The 14,131-nt window shown below is 47.2% G+C and overlaps 1 protein-coding gene across 1 annotated transcript in view; it reads left to right on the top strand.

Annotated features, from left to right (window-relative positions):
* The window catches only part of Stacl (SH3 and cysteine-rich domain-containing protein), an 898,939-nt gene that overhangs the window by 868,438 nt on the left and 16,370 nt on the right, over positions 1 to 14,131 (top strand). Inside the window, exon 20 of the mRNA XM_071674332.1 lies at positions 3,910 to 4,099. Within this exon, the coding sequence (XP_071530433.1) occupies positions 3,910 to 4,099 (190 nt within the window). The remainder of the gene's footprint in view (positions 1 to 3,909; positions 4,100 to 14,131) is intronic.

The following is a 14,131-nucleotide window of genomic DNA, read 5'->3' as shown; positions in this document are numbered from 1 at the left end:
ACACCCTCTTCTGCTCTCTCAACCACGCTCTTTTTATTTCCACACATCTCTCTTACCCTTACGTTACTTACTCGATCAAACCACCTCACACCACACATTGTCCTCAAACATCTCATTTCCAGCACATCCATCCTTCTGCGCACAACTCTATCCATAGCCCACGCCTCGCAACCATACAACATTGTTGGAACCAATATTCCTTCAAACATACCCATTTTTGCTTTCCGAGATAATGTTCTCGACTTCCACACATTCTTCAAGGCTCCCAGGATTTTCGCCCCCTCCCCCACACTATGATCCACTTCCGCTTCCATGGTTCCATCCGCTGCCAGATCAACTCCCAGATATGTAAAACACTTTACTTCCTCCAGTTTTTCTCCATTCAAACTTACCTCCCAATTGACTTGACCCTCAACCCTACTGTACCTAATAACCTTGCTCTTATTCACATTTACTCTTAACTTTCTTCTTTCACACACTTCACCAAACTCAGTCACCAGCTTCTGCAGTTTCTCACATGAATCAGCCACCAGTGCTGTATCATCAGCGAACAACGACTGACTCACTTCCCAAGCTCTCTCATCCCCAACAGACTTCATACTTGCCCCTCTTTCCAAAACTTTTGCATTTACCTCCCTAACAACCCCATCCATAAACAAATTAAACAACCATGGAGACATCACACACCTTTGCCGCAAACCTACATTCACTGAGAACCAATCACTTTCCTCTCTTCCTACACGTACACATGCCTTACATCCTCGATAAAAACTTTTCACTGCTTCTAACAACTTGCCTCCCACACCATATATTCTTAATACCTTCCACAGAGCATCTCTATCAACTCTATCATATGCCTTCTCCAGATCCATAAATGCTACATACAAATCCATTTGCTTTTCTAAGTATTTCTCACATACATTCTTCAAAGCAAACACCTGATCCACACATCCTCTACCACTTCTGAAACCACACTGCTCTTCCCCAATCTGATGCTCTGTACATGCCTTCACCCTCTCAATCAATACCCTCTCATATAATTTACCAGGAATACTCAACAAACTTATACCTCTGTAATTTGAGCACTCACTCTTATCCCCTTTGCCTTTGTACAATGGCACTATGCACGCATTCCGCCAATCCTCAGGCACCTCACCATGAGTCATACATACATTAAATAACCTTACCAACCAGTCAATAATACAGTCACCCCCTTTTTTAATAAATTCCACTGCAGTACCATCCAAACCTGCTGCCTTGCCGGCTTTCATCTTCCGCAAAGCTTTTACTACCTCTTCTCTGTTTACCAAATCATTTTCCCTAACCCTCTCACTTTGCACACCACCTCGACCAAAACACCCTATATATATATATATATATATATATATATATATATATATATATATATATATATATATATATATATATATATATTCTTTCTTTTTCTTTCGTACTATTCGCCATTTCCCGCGATAGCGAGGTAGCGTTAAGAACAGAGGACTGGGCCTTCGAGGGAATATCCTCACCTGGCCCCCTTCTCTGTTCCTTCTTTTGGAAAATTGAAAAAAAAACGAGAGGGGAGGATTTCCAGCCACCCGCTCCCTCCCCTTTTAGTCGCCTTCTACGACACGCAGGGAATACGTGGGAAGTATTCTTTCTCCCCATCCCCAGGGATACTTGTCATCTCCATTAATATCATTGTGAGTGGTAGTGAGAGTGTCTCCAATGTTAGTAGACGCCAATTCTTTTTCAATCTCTCTCATGTACTCTTTCATTTGTGAGTCCAATCCTGAAGATGATGCTGACACAATAGAAGCAGATGATTTCTGGGACGTGTTAGAGGACTTGCAATTAAGATTCACATCGCCTGCATCCTCTTCACCATAAATGCTCATGCCATATGATTCATCATCAGAATAATTCCAATAATGATCCTCAGGAACACCAGATTATGGGTCTTGAGTCACCAGGTCTCGCTCAGTGCTTCACCACGAGCGTCAAAACATGTCTATAACTTCAACGAAAAATCCGTCATGGTTCATCCGACATCCTCAGTGTCAATGGCGTCTGTGATATTTGGCTTCCACTCGCGCGCTGCCTCTTGTGACAAACGACTGTTATCTCCACAGAGTATCCCCACGGAGTCGAGAACTTGAACGTTTTCAGTTTCAGTTTCTATCTATCATATATAGAAAAATAGATTGATTTGCATCTGGAGCAGGCATATGATGGGTTGATAGAGATGCTTTGTGGAAGGTGTTAACAGTATATGGTGTGGGAGGTAAGCTGCTGGAAGCAAAGAAAAGTTTTTACCAAGGATGTAAGGCATGTGTACGAGTAGGAAGGGAAGAATGTGATTGGTTCCCAGTAAACGTCGGTTTGCGGCAGAGGTGCGTGATGTGTCCATGGTGGTTTGATATGTTTATGGATGGGGTTGTTAGGGAGGTGAATGCAAGAGTTTTGGAGAGGGGCAAGTATGCAGTCTGCTGTGGATGAGAGGGCTTGGGAAGTGAGTCAATTGTTGTTCGCTGATGATACACCGCTGATGGCTGATTCGGGTGTGAAAGAAGAGAGCTGAGAGTAAATGTGAATAAGATCAAGGGTATTAGGTTCAGTAGGGTTGAGGGACAAGTCAGTTGGGAGGTAAGTTTGAATGGAGAAAAACTGGAGGAAGTGAAGTGTTTTAGATAATTGGAAGTGAATTTAGCAGCGGATGGACCATGGAAGCGGAAGTGAGTCATATGGTGGGGGAGGGGGTGAATGTTCTGGGAGCGTTGAAGAATGTGTGGAAGGCGAGAACGTTATTTCAGAGAGCAAAAATTCGTATGTTTGAAGGAATAGTGGTTCCAAAAATGTTATATGGTTGCGAGGCATGGGCTATAGATAGGGTTGTGGGGAGGAGGGTGGATGTGTTGGAAATGAAATGTTTGAGGACAATATGTGGTGTGAACTGGTTTGATCGAGTAAGTAATGAAAGAGTAAAAGTGATGTGTGGTAATAAAAGAAGTGTGGTTGAGAGAGCAGAAGAGGGTGTATTGAAATGGTTTGGTCACATGAAGAGAATGAGTGAGGAAAGATCGACAAAGAAGATATATGTGTTAGAGGTAGAGGGAACGAGAAGTGGGAGACCAAGTTGTAGGTGGAAGGATGGAGTGAAAAAAGATTTTGAGCGACCTTGGCCTGAGCATACAGGAGGATGAAAGGCGTGCAAGGAGTAGAGTGCATTGGAACGATGTGGTATACCGGGGTCGACGTGCTGTCGATAGATTGAACCAGGTTTGGTGAAGTGTCTGGAGTAAACCATGGAAAGTTTTGTGGGGCCCGGATGTGGAAAGGCAGCTGTGGTTTCGGTGCATTACACATGACAGCTAGAGACTGAGTGTGAACAAATGCGAACTTTGTTGTCTTTTCCTAGCGTTACCTCGTGCGCGCGCGGAGGAAGGGGTGCTATTTCATGTGTGGCGGGATGGCAACGGGAATGGATGAAGGCAGCAAATACGAATATGTATATATGTATATGTCTGTGTATGTATATATGTATAAGTCTGTGTATGTATATGTATGTATACGTCGAAATGTATAGGTATATATGTGTGCATGTGTGTCCGTTTATTTATATTCATGTGTATGTGGGTTGGGTTGGACATTCTTTCGTCTGTTTCCTTGCGCTACCTCGCTAATGCGGGAGGCAGCGACTAAGTATAATAGATAAATGAATACTATATATATATATATATATAGTCATTGTTTTACTTAAAGGCAGGGAGGAGGAGAGAGGGAAAGAGATTTTCATATTAAACTTCAGAAAATATAATTCCAGGCTTTGATACACGTAGCAGAAGTGTACTGTGAACCCCAGAGTGGGGACCACGTATGTAAAGGAACTGACAATGACTTGTCTGCCGACAGAGCTGGGTACAAGGTCACAGTGACAGACACGTCTGACCCGGACTGGTGGCAGGGGAAGTGTCTAGGCAGGACCGGCTACTTCCCTTCCAAGTACGTGACGCGGCTCAACGGCGGCGAGAAGCCACTCCAGGTCACTCACAACCTGCAGGTCACCGATGGCGACAACGGCATCAAACTCCTCAGAGACCAGGTAAGTGAGGCCCGTCTAAGATCCAACTGAGATGACCACCAGTCTAACCCAGGTCATTCCTGGATAGGTCAGGTGAAGGGTCAACTGAGTGTAGGTCGTGTGGGTTCCATTGACGTCGGAAAGGGACCAGTCACTGCCAGGTCATTCCAGGTCAAGTGAAGCAGGCATTGGTTGAAACCAAGTTGTCTGGGTCCATTTGAAGTCAGATTGACGTCCAGTTTAGGCAGCGAGCAGCTGAGGTCAGGGTATCTGAGACTTGGTAGGACAGTAGGGAAAGGTCATCTAAAGCCAAATGCACGAGGGAGCAGGTGTGACGAAATTTGAGGCCAGGTGAAGGTCAAGAGGTGTGGTCAGGTCGTGTGTAGCCTGGTAAGGCAAGGAGTAGGAGAAAACATAATTTAAGATCAGATGAATGAGGGTCAAGGTGTACCTCAGTTATTTAGAATCATCACGGTGCCTTATAAAGAGACTTGATGCTATGTATGAAATTCAGAAAGCATATTCATCAAGTCAGGAATGATCCTAATTGGATAACGTTTTTCATGCTGTCGTATATATTTCCAGTCTCCGTGTGTGTGTTTCAGAAGCATGCGTCTGCATATTGACTGGAAGTGCGTTAATATCTCGGTTACTGTGAGGCACTTTACCTGGAAGTGCAGCAGGAGCCAGGTGAGGGGTACAGGAACCAGGTAAAGCAAGGAAACAGTAAAGATAGAAGGGATCAGATGATGCTGGCAAAAGTAGGCAAAGAGGCAGTCAGAGACCGTTTGAAGAATTGAAAGGTGGACCAACTGAGGCAAGCTAGACCCCGGTGCGACAAAGTATTGTCGGCAAAAACTGTCAGCCAGCTTAGAAATAGGTGAGGTGGATACCAGGTATGGGAAGCAAAAATCGAGTAGAGAAGCAGGAACATGGAAAGGTAGGCGGAGACTGGCTGAGACAGACAGCATGGCGTTTAGTGAGAAGGAGAGACACCAGGTGAAGCAAAGAACCGATAAAGTGGGCGGGGATTTGGTAAGGTAGGACATGTAGAAATGAGGACAAGGTAAGGTGCACAAGGACGTAGAAGACAGGGGCCATAAAGGGACCAGCTGAGGCGGACAAGGTTTAGGTAAGGCTGTATAGAGAAACTTTGAACTGTGACCAGCAAAGGTATGAGAGTGGTGACAAGGAAAATTGGTCGGGGACTTGATGATGCATCAGGCAGAGACCAGACGAGGAAGGCTGTGGTCACGGGAAGCAGACACAAATGAAGTGAGGCAGACAAGTGACACTAGACAGGCAGGAATCAGGGAAGATGGGTGAACTTGGTTACGATAGAACAGATGAACAGAATGAGGCCATGTAGGTAGAGACAAGAAATAGAGGTGCCAGATTTTTATGCATGCAAAACCCAAGGAAAGAAGAAAGAAACTTGTCAGATCGTCAGGGAGCAGTTTAGGTTAGCAGGCGGAAACCAGTCACGGAGAATAGGGACCACTGAAACAGGCAAGGGTGATTTGAGATAGGTAAGAGCGAGGCACCAGTTCAGAAGATAGAAACCACGTAAAACAGGGACCAAGCGAGGTTGGTACAGACCTGTTTAGCTTCGAGGACTAGGCAGGAGATGGGGAAGCAAGAAGGAACCAGGTAGGATGTAAGAAGCAGGTATGGCAAGTAGTCACCAGGTAAGAAGCAAGGATTAGGTAAGGCATATATGGGCCTGGCAAGGCAAAGACTTTAATAATAGAGTCATGGGAGTAGTGAGGCAGAGAAGTGAGATTAGTTAGGGCAAACAGGCACTAGCTAAGGCAAGTAGGGGCTTGTCAGAAAGGACGGAATAATGTAATGTGGAAATGGACCACATAAGAGAGGCAGCGATCGTATAAGAGACGGGCAGGGACCAGATAAAGGAAAGTAATGATCGAGGGAGAGTGACAGGGTAAAAGATGGTGACCAGGTAAGGTGCAGGGACCTAGATATGCAGCAGGGATTAAGCAAGAGACAGAGATCAGTTTAGAGAAAGAGACCAAGGAGTTAAGGCCAGACAAGTTGGAACCAGTTCAGGAGACGAAATGTGCCTGCAAGGTTGATGGAATCGAGGAAAGACAGACAGAGACCAGGGAATACATAGATATACAGATAAAGAAAGCTAAGTAAACTAGATACGAAACACGTCAAGAAAGCTAGAACCAGCTGAGGCAGGCGGGGATTAGCTAGGATGGATACCGATCAGATAAGGTCAGAGCAGGCAAGGACCAGTTAAGACAGGTATGAACCAAATCATATAGGCAGAGACATGTTCACATAAATGTCCATCACAGACAGACATGAATAAGGCACAGCAGGCATGAATCTGATGTAGGAAAGGACGATGTCAGTGAGGCAGATGGGAACCAGAGTAGACACGTTAAGACCAGTTAAGGCTGCCAGGGATCAGACGATGCAAGGCTACATGAGGCCATGAATTGGGTGAAGCATCCATGGACTAGATAGGCTGTCTGGGATGAAGAAGGACACGCAGGGACTAGGTGAGGCAGGCAAGTACTAGATGAGGCAGAAAGAAACCAGATGAGGTATGTAGGGTTGAGATGCGGCGTTCAAGGGTTCGTTGTAGGATAACGGCACCACGAAAAACAGGACATTCATGAGGGAGGCAACGGCCAAGTGAGGTAGGCAGGAAGAAGACGAGAAAATAGACGCTAGATAAGGAAAGCGGGGTATTGGTGACGTAAGCTGAAACTAGGTAATATACGCAAAGACCAGGGGAAGTAAGCAGACGAGATGAAACAAGCAGAAGGCAGGTGATGTGGCATGGAACAGATAAGGCGAGCAGAGACGAGATGAAGGAAGTAGAAATTGGGTGAGGCGAGTAGAGGACCGTTGAAGCCAGCCGACACCAGACGCTGTAAGCAGAACCAGATGAAGTAGCCAAGCACCAGGTGAAATAGGCAGGCACCACGTGAAGTAGGGAGGCACCAGGTGAGGTAGGTGAGCACCAGATGAAACAGGCAGGCACTAGGTGAGGTAGGTAAGCACCAGATGAAATAGGTAGGCATAAGGTGAAATAGGCAGGCAACAGTTGAAGTAGGCAGGCACCAAATGAGGTAGGTAGGGGCAAGGTAAGGACAGGAAGGCACCAGATAATCAGACATCAAGTGAAATAGGCAGGCACCAGGTGAGGTAGACAAGAACTACGTGAAGTAGGCAGATACCATGTGAAGTAGGCAGGCACCAGGTTTGGTAGACAGGCACCAAGTGAGATGGGTAGGTACTAGATGAGTTAGGAGGGCACTATATGAGGTAGGAAAAAACTAAATTAGGTAGGCAGGAACCAGGTGAGATAGGCAGGCACCAGGTCAGGAAGACAGGCACCAGGTGAGGTTAGGCAGGCTCCAGGTGAGGAAGGCAGGCACCGGGTGGAATAGGTAGACACCAGGTGAGGTAGACAGGGATCAGTTAGGAATAGTAGGAACGAGGTGAGGGACGCAGACACCAGTTGAAGAAGTCAAGTCCCGAATGAGGTAGACAGGAATGAAATGAGGCAGACAGGCTCCAAGTGAGAGAGGTATGCATTACGAAATGTGGGGATGGACTAGGTAAAGTAAGTCGCGACGGGGTGAGGTAGTCAAGTACAAGATGATATAAGCAGGTAGTAGGTAAAGTAGGCAAGTAGCAGGTGAGGTAGGTAGGCCCTAGGAAAAATAAGTGGGTACCAGGTTAGATAGACAAACAGCAGGTGATGTAGGCAGGCACCAGGTGAGGTAGGCAGATACTAGGCAACATAAACAGGTCCCTAGTTAGGAAAGCAGGCTCTAGGCGAAGTAGCCATGCACCAGATGAGACAGGCAGACACTAGGTAAAGTAGTCAGGTCCCAGGTGAGGTAACCAGGAACCAGATGAGGCGCCAGTTAAGATAAGCAGGCGCTACGTAAGGTTATTCTAGTACCAGGTGAAGTAGGCAGGCACCAGATGGGGAGGCAGGGACCAGGTGAGGTTGACAACAGCCAGGCTCCAGGTAAGGTTGACAGGAACCAGGTAAGATAGGCATATACCAAGTGAGGTAGGAAGACACCATATAACTCGGCAGCAGGTCAGATAAGCAGACACACAGGTGAGGTAGTAGAGTAACCAGGCACCATGTGAGGTAGGCGTGCACCAGGTGAGGTAGGCAAGAACTAAGGTAGGTAGGCATGCACCAGGTAAGGTAGGAAGGGACCAGGTGAGGAAGGCAGGCACTAGATGAGGCTGGCAGGTACTAGGTGAAAAAGGCAGACACCAGATGAAGTACACAGGGACTAGGTGAGGCAGGTATGGATAGGTAAGGGGGCCTGGCATAAGGTGAAGAAGGCAAGCACTAGGTGAGGTAAATAGGGACCAGATAAAGTAGTAGGGACCGGGTGAGGTAGAAAGGAACCTGGATAAAGTAGACATGCCCAAGGTGAGACAGGCAGGCACTAGATAAAGGTAGGAATGGACTAGATAAAGTAAGTTGGGATGAGGTGAGGCATTCAAGCACCAGGTGAGTTATGCTGGTACTAGATAAGGTAGGCAGATAACCAAGTGAGGTAAATGGGCATCAGGTGAGGTTGGCAAGCACTAGCAGGGGTAGGCAGACACCAGGTGAGATGAGAAGGCGCTAGGTGAAGAAGGTAGGTATCATGTGAGGTAGTTGTGCCAGATGACGTAGGCAGGCACCAGGTGAAGTAGGCTGGTACAAAATGAGGTAGTCTGGCACTAAGCGAGATAGGAAGGCACTAGATGATCAGGCTCAAAGTGAGATAGGCAGGCACCAAATGTGGTAGGAAGGCATCAGACAGGGTATGCAAGAACGAAGAGAGGTAGGCAGGCACCAGGGACAGTGTCAAATGCTTTGTTGATGTCCACTACTAGTAGTTTCATGCAGAAGATGGGACTGTGGTTAGATGAAGTTATCTCGGATATGTTGTGGGAGGTCATGTGTAGCATGGTGGTGGTGTTAGGTCTGAAACCAAATTGTATGGCAGGTATCAGGTAGAAAGACACTACGTGGAGTGGATAGGCAACAGGCGAGGTAGGCAGAAACTAGATGAGGTAAACAGAGACCCGTTGAAGAAGGCAGGTACCAGGTGCTATAGGCATTAGGTAAGTAGGCAGGGACCAAGTGAGGGAGGCAGGCACCAAGTAATATCTTTGCACCATGTGAGGTAGGAATTAGGCAGGCACCAGATGAAGTAAGCAGGCACTTTGTGAGATAGGCAGACACCAATTGAGGGAGTCAAGCACCAGATGAGGTAGACAACAACCAGGTACAATAGCCAGGTAACAGGTAAGGTTGACGTGCACCAGTTGAAGTAGGCATGCACCAGATGAGGTGGGAAGGCAACAGATTATCTGACACCAATTGAGATAAGCAGGCATCAGGCGATGTAGAAAGGGACCGCGTGAGGTGGACGGCTGGAGAGTACAATAGCCAGGCACCAGGTGAGGTAGGCAGGAAGCAGATGAGGTTGGACGACGCCAGATAATCAAGAACTAGATGATGTGGGCAGGGACGAATGAGGAAGGAAGGAAGGCAACAGGTAAGATTGGCAGGGATTACGTGAAGTAGGCAAGCACCAAGTGAGGTAGACAGGTACCTAGTAAGGTAGAACGGCACCAGATAATTAGGCAAAAAATGAGAGAGGTAGGCAGCCACAAGGTGAAGTAGACAGCCGCCAAGTAGAGTAGCCATTCACTAGGCGAGGTAGGCAAGGGCCAGGTCAGGTAGGAATGCACCAGGTAAGGTAGGCAGGAACCAAGTGAGGTAAGCAAGAGGCAGGTGAGGTAAGCAGGGACCAGATGAGGAAGGCAGGGACCAGGTGAGAAAGGCAGGCACTAGATGATGTAGGCATGAACCAGGTGAGGTGCGCAGGCATCAGATGAGGTAGGCAGGCACTAGCCGAAATAGACAGACACCATATGTGAGGTAGACAGGGACCAGGTGAGATAGGTAGGAACCAGGTGAGGGATGCGGACACCAGATGAGTTAGGCAAGCACCAAGTGAAGTTCCTGGGGACCGGGTTAGGTAGACAAGGACCAGGTGAGGTATGGAAGCACATGGTAAAGTAGAAAGGGACAAGGTACAGTAATAGGGACCAATTGAGGTAGGCAGGCACCAGGTTAGGTAGATATGTTCTAGGTGAGGCAGGCTGGTACTAGGAAAGGTGGGAATGCACTAAGAAGGTAGGTTGGGACGAGGTGAGGCAATCAGGCACCAGGTGAGGAAGACAAGCACGAAGTGAGGTAAACAGGATCAGATGAGATAGGTAAGCACCAGGTAAAGTAGGCAGAGACCAGGTAAGGTAGACAGGAACCAGATGAGGTAGTCAGACACCAGATGATGTAGGCAGGCTTTAGGTAAGGTAGGCAGATTCCAAGGGAGGTAGCCATACACCTGGTGAGGTAAACAGGATCAGATGAAATAGTTAATCGCCTGGTAAGGTAGGCAGGGACCAGATGAGGTAGACAGGAACCAAATAAACTAGGCAGACACCAGGTAAGGTAGACAAGGACCGGATTAGAGAAGAAAAAGAAAATTGACGAGAAGGGGACCAGGTAAAGTAGTAGGGATCAGGTGATTTGAACAGCCTCTAGGTATACAGGTACTAAGTGAGTGGACAGGCACTAGGTAAGGTAGGGAGGTACCAGGTGAGGTAGTCAGACACCAGATGACGTAGGCAGGCACTAGGTATGGTAGGCAGGTTCCAAGTTAGGTAGCCATGCACCAGGTGAGGTAAGAAGGCACCACATGAGGTAAACAGGATCAGATGAGATAGACAAGCACCAGGTAACATAGGCAGAGACCAGGTGAGGTAGATAGGAACCAGATGAGATAGACGGGGACCGATTAGGAAAGAAAACAAACAGGTAAAATAGGAAGTAACTAGATAAAGTAGTAGGCACCAGTTGTTATAGGCGGGCACTAGGTGAGGTAGGCAGGTACCAGGTGAGGTGGGTAGGCAGTAGGCGAGGAACGCAGGCACTAGATGAAGTAGGCAGGCACTAGGTGAAATAGTCAGACACCAGGTGAGGTAGACAAGGATCAGGTGAAATCGGGAGGAACCAGGTGAGGGAGGCAAACACCAATTGAAGATAGCAAATACCAGGTGTGGTAGATAGGGCTCAGATGAGATATGCAGGTACCAGGTAAATTTCGTGTAGACCTGGTAAAGTATGCAAGGACCTGGTGAGGTAGGCATGCACTAGGTGAAGAATGCAAGTGCCAGGTGATGTAGACAGGGACCAGACAAGAAAGCACCTGGTAAAGTAGAAAGGACTAGGTAGATTAGTAGAAACCAAGTGAATGTGACTGTCACCTTGTGAGATAGACAGCAACCAGATGTAGTACGCAGGCTCTTAATGAGATAGGCAGGCATTAGGCAAGGTAAGAGTGGATTGAAGTAGTTAGATAAGGTGAGGTAGACAGGTGTGATAGCCATCCACCAGGTACAATAGCTAGGCACCAGGTGAAGTAGGCAGGCACTAGATGAGATATGTAGGCACCAGGTCTGGTAGACAGGGATCAGCGAAGTAGTCCGGCACCAGGTACAGTAGTCCAGCACCAGGTAAAGTAGGCAGGAACTAAATGAGGTAGGCATGCAGCAGGTGAGGTAAGCAGGGACCAGGTAATGTGGGCATGTATCGAGTGAGATAGGCAGGGACCTGGTGAGGTAAACAGGTATCTGATGAGATAGGCAGGGACCAGGCGAGATAGGTAGGCACCAAGTGAGGTAGGCAGCACCAAGAGAGGTAGGCAGGCACCAGGAGAGGTAGGGAGGGACGAGATGAGGTAAGTAGGAGCCAAATGAGGTAGGCAAGGACCAGGTGAGGTAGGCAAGCTCCAGATGAGGCAGGCATGGACTAAGCGAGGTAGATGGGAACCATCTAGGCTGGGAACGAGTAAGGTAGGCACGGACCAGGTGAGGCGAACATATCAGTTGAGGTAGACAAGCACCAGATGACGTAGGCAGGCCCTAAGTGAGATAGGTAGGCACCAGGTGAGGTAGTTGGGAAACAGGTGAGGTCGACAGGGACAAGATGAAGTAGGCAGGGAACTGGTGAAGTTGTCGGGCACCAGATGAGGTAGACAGACACAGGATGAAGTAGGTAGGCATTAGGTGAGATAGATAGGCTCCAGGTGAGGTAACTATGAACCCGATGACGTAGTCAGACACCAGATGAGGTAGGCAGGGACCATGCGAGATAAGCAGGGACCAGGTAAAACGGATATGCAACCAGTGAAGTAGATAGGACCTAATGAGGTAAACAGAGACCAGGCGAGATTGGTAGGCAACAAGTGAGGTAAACAGGCACCAGGAAAGGTAGTCAGACATTAGATGAGGAACGCAGACACCAGTTTAGGTAAGAAGAAACTAGGTAAACAGGCACCAGATGAGGTAGACAAGTAACATCTGTGGTAGGCACTCACCTGGTGAGGTAGGTAGGGATCAGGTGAGAGTAGCCAGGTACCAGGTGAGGAAGGCAGGTACGAAGAGAGGTAGGTAGGGACCAGGCGAGGCAGACAGAGACAGATGAGGAATACAAGCACTGGGTGAAGAAGGCAGAGACCATTTGAGGTAAGCAGGCACCAGGTGAGGTACCAGACAACAGTTGAGGTCGACAGGGACCAGATGAAGTAGGTAGGCACCAGGTTAGGTAAGAAGGCACCAGGTGAAGTAAGAAGGCAACAAATGAAGTAGACATGGACCAGGTGAGGTAGACAAGCATCAAGCAAGGTACACAGGGATTGGATGAGAAGAGGCTGGAATCACGTGAGGTAGGCAGGGACTAGGTGAAACTAGACATGTACTAGTTTAGATACTCAGGTAACAGGTGAGGTAGGCAGTGACCAGGTGAGGCAGAGTCAATTGAGTTAGGCAGGTACCAGGTGGAGTAAACAGGCACCGAATGAGTTGGATGAGGATCATATGAGATAGGCAGATACCAGGTAATGTATGTAGGCACCAGATGAGATAAACAGGCAACAGGTGAGGTAGACAGGGACCAGGTGATGTATGCAGTCACTAGATGAGGTAGGCAGAGACCAGATGGCGTAGGCAGTCACCAAGTAACGTCGGCAGGGATCAGGTGAGATAAGCAGGGACCAGGTGAAGAAGGCAGGCAGCAGGTGACGTAAGCATAAACGAGGTATGGGAGGTAGACGCCAGATGAAATAGGCAGGCGCGAGAGGTTAGTAGGCAGATCAGGTGGGAGGGCTAGAACCAAGAAAGGCAGGTACTCAATTAGTAATAAAAGAAAGTAGGTGAGATAGGCAGGGACCAGGTGAGTTAAGCAGAGAATGGTTGAGGTAAGTAGGCTTATCAGGTGAGAGGATAAGAATCATGTAAGGCAAGAACTGAATTACGAAAAAAGTTTTTGAAAAATAAAAATAATGGTTAGTGAAAAGCAACTCTGAGGGTTATGGATATTAGGTGAGGGGCGTGAACTAGAGGGATAGTCTGTTCCTTTACTGAGCTGAATATCCAGTCAGACATGAAACAAATGAAGTCATGTAATAATCTATGAGAGATAACTTTATACTCTCTCTGAGGAAAAGACTTCATTGCCAGAAAAAAATGTGTTGCAAGTTGAAAGATAATATTGTGTCTTGCTAATGGGACGTTTAGTAGGGCTCTCCTACAGGAATATTGAGAGATGCTACCCCATTACTATGAGACTGTCTCATCCTTGATATTTAGAACAAAAATTTTTGTCATATTCAAACATTTCCTCGCTATATCTTTTCCATCCTACTTAATATAATCGATTCCTTTGCAAACACCCCTGATTTTTTTTTAGATTTTCTGCCAGATACTAAACCCAGGTATTCAAAATTTTCGTGTTTTTGTCTCTTCAGTGAATATGTTACTGAACACTTAAAGTCTCATCATATTAACAGATCACTGCTAAATCTGGACAGTATGCAGGGTTATAGAAACGTGATGGGCCATAATCATTAAACATCAGTACTATCATCATCATCACCACATTTTGACATCATTCATTTAGTCATCCATGATCGTCATCATTCA

The sequence above is a fragment of the Panulirus ornatus genome, chromosome 1 (assembly GCF_036320965.1).
Source record: "Panulirus ornatus isolate Po-2019 chromosome 1, ASM3632096v1, whole genome shotgun sequence".
NCBI lineage: Eukaryota > Metazoa > Arthropoda > Malacostraca > Decapoda > Palinuridae > Panulirus > Panulirus ornatus.
Note: the sequence above shows the minus strand (reverse complement) of the source record. Positions and strands in the feature narration are given on the sequence as shown.